Here is a 20,233-nt window from a genome sequence, read left to right as displayed (position 1 = left end):
CTTCCTGGCAAAAAAACGCACCCTCTCTCTACTTCAGCCTTTCTCAACTATTTTGCTGTTGAGAAACCCTGAAACGATCTTCAGGCCTTGAGAAAACCGACAAGTGGAAATATCATGCAGAATATGGTTGGGAAGCAAAGCTGTATACACGCCCACCCAAGACCCCTCCTCTCCTATCATTGGCCATTTTGGGAGGCGAGGAGCAGGTCATCGTGCCCATATATGATCATTTCAACAGATAGGTTTTTCACAAATTTAAAAAATATATTAAAAATTAATTAACTCTCACCCCTTTGGGAAATCCTCCCAGGGGTGTCAGGAAACCTCAGGGTTTCATGGTGGAAGATATTGTGTTACACTGTATCTGATAAAGTGTACATGCACCTGAAAGCTTATACTTTGGATAAAACTGGTTTGGTCTTAAAGGTGCCCTTGGACTCAAACTTTGTTCTGTGGTTTTCTTCTTCCCCCCCCCCCTTTCCAGGAGCTCTGGACAGCCAATAGAGTAATAACCCTCCTTTCAAAGAGTTGGCTTAGAAAAATGCTGCCCAAACTGGGTTTTGTGGCTGAGCGCTCTTGCTGTGGTACCACACAGGGTTTTCAGAACCAGTCAGGACTCTCCAAAGTTCACAGATTTCACTACACCAGAAACAAAAAAATTGGAGACGCTTTTGCTGTTTTGCTGGGCAACTAATAAGCATACAAATCAATGTGTCTGATGCCTCTCAACGAATGAAGTCCCCTGTGGCCAAAGAGTGGTTTGTCACCTGTTACAGATGAAGCTTGTTACCTCAAACAAGATTGCTGAAGTAGAGCAGCCAGGAAATAGGTTACTGGTATATCTGTGGTGAGTCTTGAGTTTAGCGGACATGTCTCTTGTTAGCTTGTGTTTGGTAGAAAATTTTGCTCATGGTGCAGGGTTTTTAGTGATGTCTTTCGCTACAATCCCACTAACATAGATAAAGGAAGATGAACAGGGAGAAAGAGAGGAGGAGGAGGAGGAGGAGGAAGAGGAGAAGGAGAAGAAGCTGTTTTTATACCCTGCTTTTCTCTACCCGAAGGAGTCCCCAAGCATCTTACAACTGCCTTTCCCTTCCTCACCATGCACAACAGACACCCCTGTGAGGTTAAGTGGCGCTGATAGAGCATTAAGAACTGCTCTGCCAGGACAGCTGTTAAGAGAACTATGTATGGCCCAAGGTCTCCAAGCTGGCTACATGTGGAGGAGTAAGGAATCAAGCCTGGTTCTCCAAAGTAGAGCTTGCTGTTCTTAACCACTGGCCATGCTGGCTGTCAGTAGTTTAGCCATAGTGTTAGTTTCCCATTCTTGCAAAGAACTCAAGATAACCAATGTAGATTTCCCCTCATTTTATCTAGCCAACACTTCTGTAAAACAGGTTGTAGGCTGAGAGAGAATGAGTGTCCTAAAGTTAACCAACGAACAGAGTGAAGATTTGGACCCAGGTTTACCAAATCCCAAGCATGACAGTGACTCTGTTTTCAGGAGTATATCAAATGTGGGGCCATCCTAGAATTATCCTTTGCCATATGCTTATCCTTCTTGAAGTGACAGGGAAAGACATAAACCTTCTTAGATAGAGACAAAGCTCTGGGAAGGAGAGCACAGCTTCTGCAAAAGCACGGGGCATGAACATCTGTAAGGAATGCATAGCTCTCCCAACTCCATGCATCAGCTTAACTCTGAGAATGGAAGAGTTAAAAATGTATGGGAAGGTCATTACATGACGTAACTATAGAAGCATGGCCAGCAGCCACATGGCTAAGATGAACATGGATATTTGGGTCTTCCACAAGGGTGGGGGTTAATTAGGCAGATATTCCTCAGGAGGCGAAGGAATCCTAAGGGTTTTGTGATGCCTCAGGGATTGTCCAGTTGGCAAGATTAGTGTTCCTGTCATAGCTGCAGTTGACCTGCAGAATGTTCCAGAGCAGGGGTAATCAACCTGTGGTTCTCCAGATGTTCACGGACTACAATTCCCACGAGCCCCTGCCAGCATTTGCTGGCAGGGGCTCATGGGAATTGTAGTCTATGAACATCTGGAGGACCACAGATTGACTACCCCTGTTCCAGAGCAGACGCCTCAGGCAGTGAAATGGTTGGGCTGACAGCTGGCGCACCAGAGGAGAAAAACTTGAACTGAGTGCAACCAGACATTGGTGAAAGCGCTCATTTGTCTTCTGCCATTCAGCACAGAACCATAATGTTGGATGGTGCCATACAGGCCATCTACTCAATGCAGGATCAGCCTAAAGCAATGGTTCTCAACCTGGGGGTTAGAACCCCTTTGGGGATCGAACAACCCTTTTACAGGGGGCGTGGCAGCGCAAGCAGCTTGGACGGGGGGGGGCCGCCATTGTTGCCGCTCCTTCTGAAGGCACTCATCAATTTATATACAATCATGAACAAGGGATCTTCACGCCATTGGTCAGTTTTGGTTTAATTTCAGTGAAAGAACACTTGCATCATTTTATGGTTGGGGGTCACCACAACATGAGGAACTGTATTAAAGGGTCACGGCATTAGGAAGGTTGAGAACCACTGGCCTGTATTCTGCACACATTGGATAATGCACTTTCAAAGTGCTTTTGCAGCTGGATTTCCCCATGCAGAACAAGATAATCTGCTTCTAAAGTGCATTGAAAGTGCATTATCCAATGTGCGCAGAATGGGCTCTGGATATGTATCTGTCAGCCACTGCTTAAAGACCCCAGTGAGCAGGAACTGTTTTTTGTAACTGATTAGGAGTGGATGAAAACTCCACCCCCTGAATTCATTATTCTCACATAGCTTTCTGCTCCTGTGTCCCTAAAAGTTGGGTTGTAGTCCCTGTCAGCACCCGGATATATTGACTTCCTATGAGATTACAAAAGAAAGGAAGGATTTTTCATTCAAAAGCACCTTTCATATGCTGAAAAGTAAACCATTTCCCCCATATTTGAAGAAGTGTACATGCATACCAAAGCTTCTACCTTGCATAAAATTTAGTTGGTCTTAAAGTAAGGGGACCAGATTTTAACACTGGTATAAAGCGGGATACATTTTTTATTTAAAATTTGGTCCATATAGAGCAACAAAAATTTTCATAGAACGCATAGAATGCAAAAATATTATTGTAATATATATATTTTTAATTTCAACATAAGTACAATTTGCCAGGTGCCCCCAGATGCCCCTCCAAAAGTGGGACAATCTGGTCACCTTATCTTAAAGGTGCCCCTGGACCGAACCTTTGATCATTTTATGCTTCTTTGACCCAGTTTGTTCTGCCGAATGACCCTGTGTTGAAGGGTGAAGTGTTTGCTATGATCCTAAGCATGTCTGCCAGTACATTCAAAGGTGCTTACTGCCAAGTTAGCGTGGGGAGGGGTGTTGGTCTTAACGTCTGCTCTGCAGATCAGCTACAGAGAACAGGTAATGCCCTACAAGCATGCAGATTGGAAATGACATTGGTGGTGGGCTGTACATAGTTTTTTTGCAGAGCAAGAGACAAAACTGGATTTGCTTTTTAGTAAGGAAACACAGAAAATCATTTGGTAATGATTTGCATTCTTTGATGCACGGTGACTTGCTGATCCACTTGTCAGATAATATTCTTTAGCTATATAAGAATAGTAGAAAAGTGAGGCGTGTATGTGCTGGTGGGTAATTTCCACCAATTCTCCCTTCCTTCTGTCTTCATTCTGTGAAACATATATTTTTAAATGCACAACCCTGCCCTGTGTATTGGGTTATTTGGCAACAGTTCAATAGCTTCTATATTTCTCGGAAAATGGTCAGGTTCGTAACTAGAGGTGGACATCAAGGGCTTTTCCGCACATTGGGCATTATCACATGAAACCTGCTGTAAGGCAAAGAGCTAGAATTAATCGTGACTCACCAGCACTCCACACCTCTCAAGCTGCCTCACATGTTTCTGGCTGCTTTTTGCACGTCTTGTACTCCTCACTCACTTCCGGAAAAGCGAGAAGATAGAGAGCAGCACACTTTAGGCTTGATTCAAGTGGGTCGCCATGTTGGTCTGAAGTAGTGCAGCAAAATCACAGTCCAGTAGCACCTTTAAGATCAACAAAGATTTATTCAAGGCGTGAGCTTTCGAGTGCATGCACTCAAAAGACCACGCCTTGAATAAATCTTTGTTGGTCTTAAAGGTGCTATTGGACTCTGATTTTCTTGTGCTTTAGGCTTGTTGTGCTTTGGCCTACCTACCACTGTCAATCGCTTTGAGCAACCAATCTCCTTCCGGCGATTGCCGAATTTTCGTTTCTTAAATATACTTACGCGTTTAAATGCCTGTTCGCATATTCGATGTCAAGAGCTGAACGGCAGGACAGCAGAAAACGTAAGCACGGCAGTTCTGATCAGGCACACAATGGGCAGCTGTCCACCTTGCTCTCCTTCCCCCTCACCCAAAAATTTGCCCCTCTAACAAAAAAATTCTGGCTACAGCCCTGGCTTTAGGAATATTTCCTCAACATCATTTTAGATTGCTGTTTTATGCCCCGGCTTTTCCAGTTGGCATTTGGAATTCATTGGTGTTGTTGTTGTTTTGTTTTTATTGGTCCGACTTGGCTTTTGGAAATGGGCTTTTAGTGTCGTTTGCTCGGTTCTCTTGTACGGTTTGAGCTGTGAGCTGCCTTGCACGTGTCTGGAGAGGAAGGGTGCGCGTCTTCTTTACCAAAAGCAAGCCAACGCTAGTCTTTGCCAAGCGGCTCCAACCGGGAGACAATTGATTTCAGCGGGCGGAGACCAAAGCAAAGTGGCCTACAGCTGCATACTTCGTGGCTTTACCCCTCCACTGTACTTCTTCCCCAGACGGTTTGTAGCGTTTCCAGCAGCTCGACAGAACCCGAGTCAAAAAGGAAAGGGTCCCATCCACTGGGCAGGTTCTGTTCCCCTTGGCGTCTGTACCCATTCCTCCTCGGCACGGAGCAGAAGGGTCACGCCAGGGCCTTCGTGTGACGCTGGAAACAGCCCTGGGGCTTGGGAGCAAACCTGCTCTTTCGGGATAGAGGACACTCGGCAGGGTGTCATCCCTGAGCGCCAGGTGCCATGAGCCGTCAGGATTACGCTATCTCCGCCGGTGTGTCTCCATCGGCAACCTGGGAAAGGTACTTGCGAGCCTCCGGAGGGTGTGAGGCGAGACGTTTATTAATGTGTTAAGGCACTTGCAAAGCTTCCCATCAAACGTGTTATTCAAATGCAAAGCATTAGTGTTCTGTTAACAGAAAGGAGGGCTCCCTCTCTCTCTCTCTCTCTTTTTTTCTTATTAATATTAGCGCTGACAAGGAGCGCCCCGTGTCATCGCCAGATGAAACCTGAAAGAAGGGAAAGAAAATTGTCAGGCTTTGGGTTTCACAAGAGGCGTGAAACTCATCCCGAGGCCAAACAATGGAAGGTTTTTGCAGACCTTGCCAGTCCATGCCTTTGATTTTCCAGGATGATGCTACGAAGGTAAACCAGCTGGGGTTGGGGGCGGGGAAGAGATGCGAGGATAGAGCCATTCATTCGGGACGGTTTCGCTTGCCGATCTATTCGGGCCCCGATTTCTTAGGGCAGGCGCTCTAAAGGCACAGGGCACAACCGAGGGCACCAACATAATGAGCAGCTTGGTAATATAGGCAGACGACAAATGAAATAGGAAAGGGAAGAGTTTCTTTATTTAGAAGAAGAAGAAGAGTTGGCTTTTATGTGCCGCTTTTCTCTACCAGCCCATTCCGCACATGTTGGATAATACCCTTTAGTGTGCTTTTGCATCTGGTTTTTTCCTGTGCAGAACAAGAAAATCTACTGCAAAAGTGCACTGAAAGTGCATTATTGAACATGTGCAGAATAGGGCCAGGAGTCTCAAAGCGGCTTACAGTCGCCTTCCCTTTCCTCTCCCCACAACAGACACCCTGTGAGGGAGGTGAGGCTGAGAGAGCCCTGATATCACTGCTCGGTCAGAACAGCTTTATCAGTGCTCTGGCGAGCCCATGGTCACCCAGCTGGCTGCATGTCGAGGAGCGCGGAATCAAATCCAGCTCACCAGATGAGAAGACTGCACTCCTAACCACTACACAAACTGGCTTTCACAGTTTGAGGAAGGAATTGTTATACAGAGTCTAGGGGTCTTCAGATCCGGAGCCCAGCAGATAGCTCTTCAAAAGCTCAAGATCGTATGAGTTGTCTACCACAACTGGATCTTTTTCCTAGTCTGTCACTTTCCCCTCCTACAGTATTGCTGCTTATGTAAACTTAGGGGGAGGAGGAATTGTTTCAGTTTGCACAACATTACACTTCGCCACAGGTTGCCCCCAGGGCAGAGGTGTTGAACGCATTACATATGAGAGCCAGATCTGACGCAAACGTCCATTTGTTGGGCCTGGCCACATGTGCCATAATGTAAGGCTGGTACCAGAGATATTTAAGCACCGACCGGGACCCACCCCCTATTCCCCTGTGCTGCCATATAAGAGGGGTAGAAAAAGAGCTGTACCCAATTGTGTCAGTGGTAGGGCTGCCAGCTCTGGACTTAGAAATGCCTAGAAATATTTGGGGGGGGGTGGAGCCAGAAGTGGGCGGGACTTGAGGCAGGGAGGCACCTCAGTGTTGTATAATGCTATGGAGTCCATCCACCAAAGCAGCCATCTTCTCCCGTGGAACTGATCTCTGTTTCCAGGAGATGAGCTGTAAAACCACAGAATCCCAAGGAAACCTGAGTCGGCAGGTTAGCAGGCTCTGGCTCACGCAACACAGTGTGCCTCCTCTGCCCTGAATCCTCAGTGTCCTACACGCTTACATAAGCTTTTCTCTTTCACCTGAGCTGCTGGGCACATTAAGCCCAGCTTGGCCAGTTGCTCCATTCATACGCTGACATAAACGGGCACGCATGGCCAGCTGGCCAGCAGCTTTCCACAGGTGCCAGCATCCGTAGGGGCCTTCCCCAGGCCGCCTGCAAGTGGGAAGTCACTTGGCTGAGCTCGGGGAGGTGGGGCCAAAGAGATTTTTACGTTCAAAGCCTTAAACCAGGGGTGGCCAAGCTGTAGCTCTCCAGATGTCCATGGACTATAATTCCCAAGAGCCCCTGCTTTTAGTCAATGAACATCTAGAGAGCCAAAGTTTGGCCACTCCTGCCCTAAATGGTCTGGGACTTCTGTTTCTACAGGACTGCCTCTTCTGCTAAGTCCCTCCCCCTCCCAGGGTGCGTTTTGTAAGATCAAAATCTGCTCAGGGTTTCCAGGCCCAAAGAAGTAAAACTGGCCTCGACCAGAGCCTTCTCAGCCCTGGCCCCAGTCCAATGAAACCCTCTGCCTAGTGAGATCAGGGCCCTCCAGGGCTAAAAAAATTCAGAAGGGCCTGTAAGGAAGCTCTCTCACCAGGCCTACGGCTGAGGGCGGGAAATCAACATGGGCCTCTCTGTCTGAAAGTGAAGAACCATCTTGACAAAAGCTGCCCAAACGTCGACCAATCCCCTCCCCTCCGAAGGATTTTTAGTTCTGTGAAGGGACGGCTTCTGACTGCTTTATTTAATTTTAAAACCTAAATTGGGCTTAATTAATTAATGTTTTATTGCTCCATTTTATTAGAATGTATTCTATTGAAGGATTTTTATCTAGATCTGACCTGCCTTGAGCCACCAGGGAAGGGCAGGCTATAAGAATGAAAAGGGTGATGATGATGATCATGATGAAGCCTGCCTGCCTGCCTGCCTGCCTTCCACGCATGAACAACCAGCCGTCGTTCCAGCAGCACAGGCAAATACCAACTTGCTCCGGCTGGGGCCAGTGCATCCCAGACCAGTGCCTCAGCCAAGGGCAGGAGGGAGCCTGGCTGTGACTGAACCAGCCATCCTCATCCCTAATGGTTGCCAACTCCAGCTTGGGTGATCCCTGGAGATCTGGGGGAAGACCCTGGGGAGCACCCATGTTTGCGGAAGGGAGGGTCCTCAGCAGGGAGTATAATACCTTAATGTAGGCCTTTCTTGTCAACATTCAGGCAGGGTTCCACTCAGTTGCCCACAGGCCAAATAAGAGCCCAGAGCAGGGCAGTCCGAGTCCCCCGGCTGCATATGTGACCTATTGGTCTGTTCAGCCCAGAGACATGACTAAGAAGCCATACGATAGCTGTCTTCAAGTACTTGAAGGGCTGTCAAAGGGTAGTCAGCCTGTGGTCCTCCAGATGTGGTCCTCCAGATGTTCATGGACCACAATTCCCATGAGCCCCTGCTCATGGGAATTGTAGTCCATGGACATCTGGAGGACCCAGGTTGACTACCCCTGAAATAGAGGATGGAGCAGAGTAGCTTTCTGTTGCTCCAGAGGGTCAGACCAGAACCAAGGTGTTGAAATTAATTAGAAAGAATTTTCAGCTAATCATGCGGAAGTAGCTCCTAACAGTTAGAAGAAGAAGAAGAAGAAGAAGAAGAAGAAGAAGAAGAAGAAGAGTTGGTTCTTATATGCCGCTTTTCCCTACCCGAAGGAGACTCAAAGCGGCTTACAGTCGCCTTCCCATTCCTCTCCCACAATAGACACCCTGTGAGGTGGATGAGGCTGAGAGAGCCCTGATATCACTGCTCGGTCAGAACAGTTTTATCAGTGCCGTGGCGAGCCCAAGGTCACCCAGCTGGTTGCATGTGGGGGAGTGCAGAATTGAATCCGGCATGCCAGATTAGCAGTCCGCACTCCTAACCACTACACCAAACTGGCTCTCTTAGAGCAGTTCTACAGTGGAACAGGCTTCCTTGAGAAGTGGTGGGTTCTCCGTCCGCCCTCCGCTCACCCCTCGATGAACATTTTTTAAAAATTAAAAAAAAATAATGAACTCCCACCCATTCAAGAAATCCTTCCTGGGCCATCATAGTTCATCTGCCTCTTGTCTGTCTGCCACCTCCTAATAGAACATCTTCTCTACCCTCTGCAGGACTGGTTCTGGGATTCAGGTATCACAACTGAGCACGCTTTATACACACTGGTGTTGGCAAACATGCTGCATACCCAGTTTGAGATCCCCCAACCACCAACGCGGTGGTCGGATTTCTGCAGTCGGATCTCACAACGAACCAGGGCTAGAGTGCAGTGTATAAGCCACAGGTTTTTAACATCTAAATTATTTTATCTAAATATATAAATCATTTTATTTTAATTCATAGGCTAGAAAGTTACGTGTCTTTGAAACTATACAGAGTCTCTCCCAGCGAGTCCCTCCCTTAAGCTTCCTACAATATTCGCATCTACGATTTGACGTCCATTTTGGCTGCTACAAAGAAAAAAGATGTATATTAATTATTTTGACAGTCTCAGAAACAATTCCAGCCGTCATAAAATTCTTCCGGTGGTCTTCTGTTTAGTAAGCTTGTCAGTTTTGCCGTGGTGGTGACTTCCCTGCTCTTACCCAGCAATCCGTCCACTCAAGGTCATTCTTGTTGTTTCCGACTTTGTGCCACTGAGAGCCTGGCTGATGTAAGCCAGTGGTCCCCAACCTTTTTATCACCGGGGACCGGTCAACACTTGACAATTTTACTGAGGCCCGGGGGGGGGGGGGTAGTCTTTTGCCGAGGGACGTCGCCGCCGCCTGAGCCCCTGCTCCACTTGCTTTCCCACCGGTGCCCCTGACTTTCCGCCGACCACAGGCGGGCACTGGCAGCACCTGCTGCTCAGTGCCATGCCAAGGGGGAGCCCCAGCCATGGCAGCCGCCAGAGAGTACCAAAGGTGAGCTGGCAGCAGAGTGGCAGGGCAGCCCCTGATGCAGCAGCCGGGGAGGAGGACGAGGAGGACCTGCAGCCCGGTACCGACTGATCTACGGACAGGTCCCAGTCTCCGGACCGGGGGTTGGGGACCACTGATGTAAGCCACAGATTTCTAATGGTTGTTGTCCCAATCTCCCAGTTCTCCTGGATTTACACCTAGGTTTGCCGGCTCTGAGTTGGGAAATATCTGAAGCTATCTGGAGCCTGAGGAGGGGAGAGTTTGGGGAGGGGAGGGACGTCGGTGGGGTATGATACCAGAGAGTCCATCTTCCATATCAGCAGTTTTTCTCCAGGCGCATGCATCTCTGTCTCCTGGTGATCAGTTGTAACCCCAAGATCTCTCCAGCCACCACCTGGAGCTTGGTGACCCAAGCTACATCTACTCTCCAGACTACAGGGATCAGTTCCCATGGAGGAAATGGTAGCCTCGGAGGCGGGCTCTCCGCAGTCCGTCACTGCTGAACTCTTTTCCCAAGATGATGTTGGTGACCCTAGGAATGCTGCCTTTAACAACAAACAAATATAGAGCAACCTTTTCAGCCTTTTGACCACATTTTTCAGGCTTCGAGGGCCCTGGAGCCAAGCTGGGAATGATGTCACCTGGCCACACCTCCCCGCCATGCCCAAGGAGGGCTGAGGGGGGGAAAGAGGAAGAAGGGAGTTCAAGACAGGAGTAGACGCCCCCTTTCCAAGGCATGGTGACCACACAAGAATGCCACCCCCAGGTCAATGGAAGTGGCCAGTTCCTTGCTTTCACACAAAGCCGGGAATAGCTTGTGGCTGAGTCCATTAAGGCTGCATGTAGGGGAAAGGCCAGGGAGCTCCCGGGGCATCCCTGATGTAGAAAACAAACTGTCCTCCTTTGTTGAACTAAGAGCACCATTGCATTAAACCTGTCCATGTTGAATATCGTCTGCGGGGTCCAGAGCTAAGCAGTGTGCATGCACACGCAAGCTTACACCTGGAATAAAGAAAAAGCACCTGGAATAAAGAGAAAAAACAACGTCTTTAAAGGGGCCACTAGGCTACAACCTCGTTCTGCTGCTTCAGATCGACACCGGCTACGCACCTGCGTCTTAAGGAGTGTGTAGTTACTGTGGCAAGAGAAATGCTCCTCCCTCCCCAATGAAAACATTCCAGTAAATGCTGGCCCAAGGGAAAGAGGGGAGGCCACTCCCTTGACAGGAAAAAGAGAACCAGCACCTGGAGGGGAGAAACAGATGATCGTACCCAATATGCAGAATGAGGCATGCCGTAGGGCATTGGTATATACCACGGTGGGAAAAGAACTGAAGCCTAGAGAAGTCTTCTGAGATTGCCATCGGTCTGAGTTTCCAAATGCGAGCCAGCCCGGTGTAGCAGTGAAAAGCGGCAGCTTCTAAGCTGGAGGGGCGGGTTTGATTCTCCACTCCTCCACATGCAGCCAGCTGGGTGACCTTGAGCTGGTCACGGCCCTGTTAAAAAGCTGCTCTTGCAGACCGGTTCTCTTAGAGCTCTCTCAGCCCCCTTTACCTCACAGGGGGTCTGTTGTGAGGAGAACAAGATTTGAGGCCAATGGCACCTTTAATGCCAACAAAGATTTGTTCAAGATTTATTTGGTGTGCATGCACACTTCCTCAGACAATGGAACAAGAATCAAAAGAGTGCAGATATAAGGTGAAAGGAAATTAGTGGTAAATTAGTAAACAGTGTCAAGAGAAATATGCAACATGATAATGAAGATCGAATAGGAGAGGAAGGGAAAGGGGTTTGTAAGCTCCTTTGAGACTACTTCAGGTACTCAAAAGCTGGGTGTTAAAAGCCAACGGTTGTTCTTCAAATGTCCTTAATCCAGAAAAATGACCAGGATTTTTCGACACCTGTTATAGCCAAAACAGTATTATTCAGGGATAAGAAGGCAGCTCTCTAATGTCTAACAGAGAGCCAGCTTGGTGTAGTGGTTAAGAGTGCAGACTTCTAATCTGGCAAGATGGTTTGATTCTGCGCTCCCCCACGTGTAGCCAGCTGGGTGACCTTGATAAAGCTGCTCTGACTGAGCAGTAATATCAGGGCTATCTCAGCCTCACCTCCCTCACAGGGTGTCTGTTGTGGGAAGAGGAAAGGGAAGGTGACTGTAAGCCACTTTGAGACTTCTTCTGGTAGAGAAAAGCAGCATATAAGAACCAACTCTTCTTCTTCTTAAGTAATATCAGGGCTCCCTCAGCCTCACCTCCCTCACAGGGTGTCTGTTGTGGGAAGAGGAAAGGGAAGGTGACTGTAAGCCACTTTGAGACTTCTTCTGGTAGAGAAAAGCAGCATATAAGAACCAACTCTTCTTCTTCTTAAGTAATATCAGGGCTCTCTCAGCCTCCCCTCCCTCACAGGGTGTCTGTTGTGGGGAGAGGAAAGGCAAGGCGATTGTAAGCCGCTTTGTGACTCCTTTGGGTAGAGAAAAGCGGCATATAAGAACCAACTCTTCTTCTTCTTAAGTAATATCAGGGCTCTCTCAGCCTCCCCTCCCTCACAGGGTGTCTGTTGTGGGAAGAGGAAAGGGAAGGTGACTGTAAGCCACTTTGAGACTTCTTCTGGTAGAGAAAAGCAGCATATAAGAACCAACTCTTCTTCTTCTTAAGTAATATCAGGGCTCTCTCAGCCTCACCTCCCTCACAGGGTCGATCTCTGTTGTGGGGAGTGGGAAGGGAAGGCGATTGGAATCCGCTTTTCGACTCCTTCGGGTAGAGAAAAGCGGCTTATAAGAACCAATTCCTTCTTCTAATACAACCTCCCACCCTGCCTAATCCTAATACATATGTTAAACATTTATCAGGTGATATGACCATATATGGTCATGTCGACCCCCCCCCCCCTTCTCCCCAAATGGCCAATGTTGGGCCTGGAGGGGTGGGAACGGGAGGGGCCCTGGGTTGCCATGCACACAGCTCTGCTTCCCAACCATATTCTGCACAGTTGAGCCACTTCTGGGGTTTCTTGAAGCCTGAGGCCTGTTTCAGGGATTTCTCAACGGTAAAAAAAGTTGAGAAAGGCTGCTCTATATGTTGAATGGCTTCACCACCTTACCGGGGAGATTTTTAGCTGACAGAGCAATTGAAGTAACTTGATCAGCTACATTTTAAGGCGTTTAAATATTTTATTGCGTGAGATTATCCTCCTTGTTGAAAGCCGCCCTGAGACCTTTGGGGAGAGGGGCAGGCTAAAAATCCAGTGAATTAATCAATTCCACAAACAATCTACCCCCGCTGCCACCACCACCAACGCTTGCGGAATGGTGCTATTTAATAGATGTTCCTCCCTTCACCGATTAAGCCCTGTGCATGTAAGGAAGGAGCTCGTACCAGCTAAGGAGGCACAGGTGAGGAAATGAACCCTGGATGTCATAAATGACGATTAAGCAGTCAAAGGAGGTCTGTGGATTGCTAGCACTGTAGAGCAGGGGTAGTCAACCTGTGGTCCTCCAGAGGTTCGTGGACTACAATTCCCATGAGACCCTGCCAGCGTTTGCTGGCAGGGGCTCATGGGAATTGTAGTCCACGAACCTCTGGAGGACCACAGGTTGACTACCCCTGCTGTAGAGGACACAAGGTATTTCCTTAAAACCAACTGAGGGACGGTCCTCGAACACATCGGTTTCTGCTCCTCTGTGTAAATTAGAAGCTTCGGCGAGGCGTCTGACTGAAGCAGATGGGCACCGTGCCACTACGGGTGGTGGCACGGTGCCCGTTTTCCCGATAACGATCTAGCCCACTGTCTCGTCTGTTATGAAAGATTGAAAGCTGTAAAACGGTTGTGTAATGGTTTAATGTAAGCTTGCTTTGTGTGATCTGTGTATTGCAAATTCCGCGCTGAATATCCTAGCTGGACGGCAGGGAAGCTGAAGGAGGTGCTCGTCCAGGCGGGGTTTGGCAAATCAGTTCACTGCTCAGTCTTTATAGTTCAGTTATGGTGAATGGTTGAGGCAGGAAAAGAAGAAGCCTATTGGTCCTACGGGTTTGGACCAGTGGTCCATCTGTACCCAAGCAAATGGCACTTGGGAGTATACTGCCTATGAACACAGAGGTTCCATATAGCAGGTATGTCCAAACTGTGGCCCTCCACGTGTCCATGGACTACAGTTTTGGCAGGGGCCCATGGGAATTGTGGTTCATTAACATCTGGAGATCCCCAGTTTGACCACACCTGCCATATAGTCATCATGGCCAATAACTGCTGAGAGATCTATCACCCATGAATTTGTCTCACCCTTCTTTAATTTTGCCTCAGCTAGAGGTCATTCCTACATCTTTTACCAGTGAATTCCAAACGGTAGCCATGAATGGTGCATAGAAATATTTTATTTTGACAGACATGAATTACTGCCAATCTGCTTCACCAGAGGCTCTAAAGTTCTGGTGTTTTTGGAGCAGAAGGAAAAAAATTATCTGCATCTACTTTCATGCATCATCATCAGTTGAATTACATCTTTTTTTCCTTTTGAGTGTGTCTCAAAAAGCTCCTACCAGATTCCTACCAAAACTAAATTTTGCCTTGCTGGGCATGAGCCTCATAACAGAGATTTATATTTTCTTTTTCAGAAAAGGGCTCCGTATCACAGTCATCTGCAAGAGCCCTTGGTGTAATTTGACACTAAACAACACAGATCTAAAAACGTTTTCCCCAAAAGGGAAAAAACATGGGGCGTGGCAGCTCATGTTATCCTGAGCTAATTTCACTAAATAACCAGTCAAGGAATCATGCAAATGTGTTAAGTTTCATAATGGGAAGGGGTACATGTTGCCTTAAGTGAAAAGCTAATTTCTAATTTAGTCTAATGATGCCGGGAAGAAAGATCTGCCATGAGCTCCTTGTGAACCAGACCATGCAATGTTTTGAATAGTTAACATCAAAGCATAAATTGTATGTTAATTCATTCTGTTGTCAAAAGTGATCACAACCCTGAATGTGGTCTCAGAAACAGAAGCTAGGGTCCTCTTGCGTGGCTTGGTGGGGGGAATGGTCACCAAAAATATTACTATATGGAACATATTAAGTATCCATGCATTGACAAAGGCTTTCACAGCATGATTTCTGGAGGCTTCTCCCTCCTCGGAAGGCAGGGCTCCAAAGCTGTTATTTCAGTGATTGTTTACCAGGGCTGCATCTCTAGCACTGAGATCCCATCATCAGTGCCAGTGTTAGGTGGGTTCAGATACCAGCGTCGAGTCTACATGGGTCTTTTTATCCGCTCCCAGCTTGAATAAATCCCTCCCATCTACACTGAATTCGATTTCCATTTGGATTTGGGGCGCTTTAAATTTTCCCTCTGCAACATGAATGCTTGATCCGCAGTGAATCAATCTTTCCCCTGCGATATCCAGGAATGGATATAAGCCACAATATTTGAAAAACCACCTTCAGTAAGTGTAAAGATTTTTGCTTTTTGCAAATTAACTTCCTGCTCCAAAGCAGTCTTCTCTGATTGGCCAGGGCATCAATTCAAAGACTTCCTGGTTCCCTGTTGCAAGACTTTCCTCCCTGTTTTAAAGTGACTGCACTCCAGAAGCCCACACTTCTCTCAGCAAAGATTTGCCTTGTTCTCTGAGAGACTGCTGCTGGCTCGGGTGTCAAAAGAGAAGAAATAAAGCACTAATGCTGGCTGGACTTCACCCGACTCCCCCCCCCCCTCGCCAGTTCAGGAAAGATAGTTCAGCTTCGTGACCAGCACTCCCCTCCCCCCTCTGAACTTCCACAATCTAATACAGAAGGCTTTCTGTTTCAATGTGGGGGGGGGGGGGAAGGGAAAAGACCCGGGTTCAAATGGATCTGAATTCAGCAGGATCCACGGGGGGGGGGGGGGGGTAAGTGCAAAATCAGCCCAGGACACTGGGAGTTCATTTCAGCTCTTTATCATGACCCTAACATGATGGTACAAGAGGCAGAAATGGAAGTAAATCTGAACTAAAGAACCCCAACTTAATAAATGCACAAACAAAGGGATCCTTCCATCAGGGTCCACTAAAGGTCAATTTCAGTTTAAACTGCCTGGATCCTGCGGTCAGGATCTAGCTGCTCATTGGCAGACACAATTGCAGAGTTCCAGTTCTGCCTCGGACCCCAAGTGCGATCCTCGGCAGGTCGACGGACACAACAGGTATTCTGAGCTGCATGTCCGTGGTCTGGTAGTCTTAGTCCCTGACGCTTTGCCAGCAACTGTGGCTGGCGTCTTCCTAGGTAGGATGCAGCAAGATGGGAATCTCTTTGGGAATGTCAAAGTGGATGCAAAAACATTGGTACGGAGAGATTCCCATCTTGCTGCGTCCTGCCTCTGAAGACGCCAGTCGCAGTTAACTGGCGACGCGTCGGGGACTAAAACGACCAGACCACAGACACGCTGCTCACAATACCCTCAACAGGCATTTTAAGCTTCCTTTCCCCACCTAGCACCGTTTTTTTAAATCGAGGGTTCTAACAGGAGGCGCCACCAAGTCAAATTATCCAGGTTCCCCCTCTTTTCATTTGGCATGGCAGAGAGACTTTGCACAGCATCCATTCCCCAAATATGACATCATCATGGGGTGGGGATTCCCTTGGAGCAGCCCATACTACAAGCTGAGAGGGGGGGGCAGTGGACTGTGTTGTTGTTGTTGTTGTTGTTGTTGTTGTTGTTGTTATTATTATTTCAATTTTTATTTCCCGCCACTCCCAAGACTGGCTCGTGGTGAGCTACAATCGTCCACAATCCTGCCCATGCCCCTCAAAGAGCTCTATCCTCCACCACCAACAACCGGCTAATGGTCCCTGGCTCTAAAGAAGCCCGTCTGGCCTCGACCAGGGCCAGAGCCTTCTCTGTCCTGGCCCCCATTTGGTGGAATGAGCTCCCGGAGATCAGGGCCCTGATGGAGCTAAAACAGTTCCGCAGGGCCTGCAAAAAGGAGCTCTTCCGCCAGGCATTTGGTTGAGACCAGGCATAACCAACAGCATCTGAAGGGCCCCCGCTCCCTCCCTCCCAGAACTCCATCAGTGCGCTCTGGACCTGTTTGCACAGTTGCATTGTTTGTACTGTTTGCACTGTTACAACTATCAGTTATTAGTATTATTGTTACAGTTATTTATATGTTACAGATTGTTTCATGCATCATTTATACGTTTTATGTAAACCACCCTGAGCCTCTGGGGAGGACAGTATATAAATATAACCAACAAACAAACAATTAAAACCGCCGAAAAGGGATATAAAAATTACAATGCGTAGATCAGCGAACATGGCGGTATAAATCCGCTAAACCCCCCCCCCATAAATATCATCCAATAGGGAAGTGGCAAGAGGGGAGCCATAACCTCCACCTTAGGTAACCCTGGTGTACCACTGCTCAGCACCGGGGGAGGGGGCACGATCAGATCTTCTATTTAGACCCCAGCCTCAACCATAGACCTGGCAGAAGAGCTCCGTTTTGTGGGCCCTGCAGAATGCGGAAAGCTCCCGCAGGCAGCATTGCCTAGTTTTAGAAAGCATAGAGCCACGATGGGCCCCGCCGATTGGCATGGGAGGGAACATCAAGATGCATAGCTATGGCGTAAACTGGACTTTGAGGGAGTTGCATGCCTACTAGAGCTAAGGACCATGACAGAACTATCACAGTTTCACAGGTCCTTCAAGATGGAGCTCTTCCACCAGTCATTTGGTTGAGGCCAATTTAGGGAAGATCTATGGGGTCTCTCCTCTAAACATCTGACCGACTATTCATCCAACTCCTTATCCAAACACCTGCCCTGAGATTGGGGATCGGGGCGGGGTCTGTGGAGCCGGATTGGGATGGGATTATAGTGGGTTAGTCTTGAGATGAAATGGGGCTGTTATATAATTTACTGTGTTCTATTGATACTGTTGTAAACCACTGTGAGCCTGCTGGCCCAAGAGCAGCGGTTAACCAGTTTGATAATAACAAATGGAGAAGGAAGAGAAGGAGGAGAAGGAGAAGAAGAGGAGGAGGAAGAAGAAGAAGAAGAAGAAGAAGAAGAAGAAGAAGAAGAAGAAGAAGAAGAAGAAGAAGAAGAAGAAGTTGAGCTGACACTAGAAACAGTGCTACATTTTCTCTTACCTGGGAAGTTGGTTGTTTTCCCTGTACCGTGCAAACTACACCCTCATTTTCTTCTGTCGAAGGGTACAGAAATCATGAATTGTCCATGCTGGGGGCATCGTCCAGCTAATCTGCAATAATCCATTGATCTTCATTCGATATGCTCAGCTCCAACAAGCGGCTTGTGAGCCAGCGTGGCGTGGTGGTTAAAACCGGCGGACTCAAGTCTGCAGAACCGGGTTTGATTGCTCACTCCTCCACGTGCAACCAGCTGGGTGACTTTGGGTCCATCGCTATTCCTCAGAGTTCTCTCTGCCCCCACATCCCTCACGGGGCGTCCGTCGTGGGGAAAGGAACGGTGGGCCGCTTTGAGACTCCTTCAGGTAGTAAAAAACAGGGTACCCCAAAACAGCTCTTCTTCTTCTTATGCCATATCTCCTGCCTCCCCGGACCCAAGCACTTCATCACCGTTTTAAAGCCGCAGATAACTACTAACTGAAGCTAAAGTGTCGCCAACGAAAGCAACAATAGTAGCATTTCTTTCTTAACTATTGGTCCCTGAGTCATAATTTCCCAATAGATGGGTCTGATAACCATCATAAGTGCATAGGGAAGAAAGGAAAGGAGATGTCATCAGGCTAATGAGAGCATGAATGGGATAGAATTGACTGCGATCAATAAGCACAAAACAAACCATGGGGGGGGGGGGGTCAGGGATCACCCTTTTTTTTTTTTTTGTGGATCGATTTCAGATAAAGATGCAGTGGTACCTACAGACCCAACTGAGAGAGGCCATCTCCCGGTATCCATCTTCCAGTAATGTGTGTTGTCAGCTTTAACTCAGAAATTTTACATATAAAGCAATTGGTTAACTTTAGCATATGCATGGAAGAGGCCAATGAATTTTTGTTTGATCCAGAAAGACAGAGCAAGCACACTGCGAGTTTCTGTTCCACTTTAAGCCACGGATGGATGTACATGGACTGCTAAAATTTTCTGCAGGCCTTCCGGGAGGTATTTACAATTTAGCCATGTACACATGGTGTTTGCCTCATTCGCAGTACAGCGCCAGCACTGGTCAGCATCCTCTGCAAAGAAAGTCTTGTTTCCTGTTCTAATTTATGCCAAAGTTTCCAGTCTCTTTATCACTGAGTTTTTAAAACTCGCTCTGACATTGAATGCATAGCCGTGTTTCTCTGAAGTCGCAGAACAAAATTTGTATCCAATGGCACATTTAAGACCAACAAAGTTTTATTCTAGGTGTGAGCTTTCTAGCAAGATATGCTGCATAGTTGTGGCATTATCTACATGCTGCTGTATACTAATTTCCTGCTAATTTACTCTGTCCTTATATTCCTATTCCTATTTCATTGTCTGAGGAAGTATGCATGCACTTTGTTGGTCTTAAAGGTGCTCCTGGACTCAAATTTTGTTCTGTCTTTTGGTGCTTCCCTGTTGCTACTATATAAATATAAGGATGGTGGTGTATGGCGATCGCCAATTTCAGTTCCTGTGTGTATCGGGATGCACCGGCGTAGCGCACGCACACGTGCTGTGTGCCGGGGCCAGGAAGCCTAGGATATTGCCAGGCAGTGTAAGTGGCAGCAGTGGGGGGGAGTGGGGAGAGGCCAGGGGGGAGCAGGAAGGGGTTGGGCCCCCACTAGACACTATGGCGGGGGCAGGGGGACGCCCCTGCCAGCTCTGTGGAGCTCGCAGGGCCGTGCGGTGTTCCTACAGGGACACCGTAGGTCGGGGCAGGCAGGCTGAAAGGCCCAGCGCTGTCAATTATGCACAGCGCTGGCCTGACCCAGCCCCTGCCAGTGCCCACAGTATCCCAGGGACTGCGGAAGTTCCCGCGTTCAGATAACGCGGGCCTTCCGTGGCCCTGGGCCAGGCCATGCCCGTGCTGGCAGCGGGGGCGTGTATCATAGGGGGTTTTCCCCGATGCCCTGGCGCCGCCAGCACGGGCATTCTGGCCCGTGCATAATGGGTCCTAGTGAAGTAAAGGAAGCCAGAATTGGCTCTTTTCTTTGGGGAAAGAAGGAAATGCCAAATTATTGCCTTAGCTTCAAGAAGTTTTTTTTTCCCCTTTCTGTTCACCTAAAACTATTTATGAAAAAAATAATTACATGTGCAGCCCTATGAGTATAACAATGGAAGGGGATTTCTGTTGAGTCCAGGCCTGGTTTAAGAGCCAGCTTGGTGCAGTGATTAAGAACTGCGGCTTCTAATCTGGTGAGCCAGGTTTGAATCCCTACTCCTCCACATGCAGCCAGCTGGGTGACCTTGAGCTCATCACAGCCCTGATAGTGTGGTTCCGACCAAGCAGTCCTGTCAAGACTCTTTCATCCCCACCAATCTCACAGGGTGTCTGTTGTGGGGAGAGGAAGGGAAGGCAATTGTAATCCACTTGGATAGAAAAACCAACTTTTCTT

At 48.0% G+C, this 20,233-nt stretch overlaps 1 protein-coding gene across 1 annotated transcript in view; it reads left to right on the top strand.

Moving 5' to 3' along the window:
* Positions 1-5,553, top strand: part of LOC143826018 (uncharacterized) — a 172,385-nt gene extending 166,832 nt beyond the window's left edge. The window contains exon 5 of the mRNA XM_077314568.1: positions 5,299-5,553. Within this exon, the coding sequence (XP_077170683.1) occupies positions 5,299-5,341 (43 nt within the window). The 3' untranslated portion in view covers positions 5,342-5,553. The remainder of the gene's footprint in view (positions 1-5,298) is intronic.
* The last annotated feature ends 14,680 nt before the right edge of the window (positions 5,554-20,233 follow it).

The sequence above is a fragment of the Paroedura picta genome, chromosome 1 (genome assembly GCF_049243985.1).
Source record: "Paroedura picta isolate Pp20150507F chromosome 1, Ppicta_v3.0, whole genome shotgun sequence".
Classification (NCBI taxonomy): Eukaryota; Metazoa; Chordata; class Lepidosauria; order Squamata; family Gekkonidae; genus Paroedura; species Paroedura picta.
This window is presented reverse-complemented; position numbering and strand designations above follow the sequence as displayed.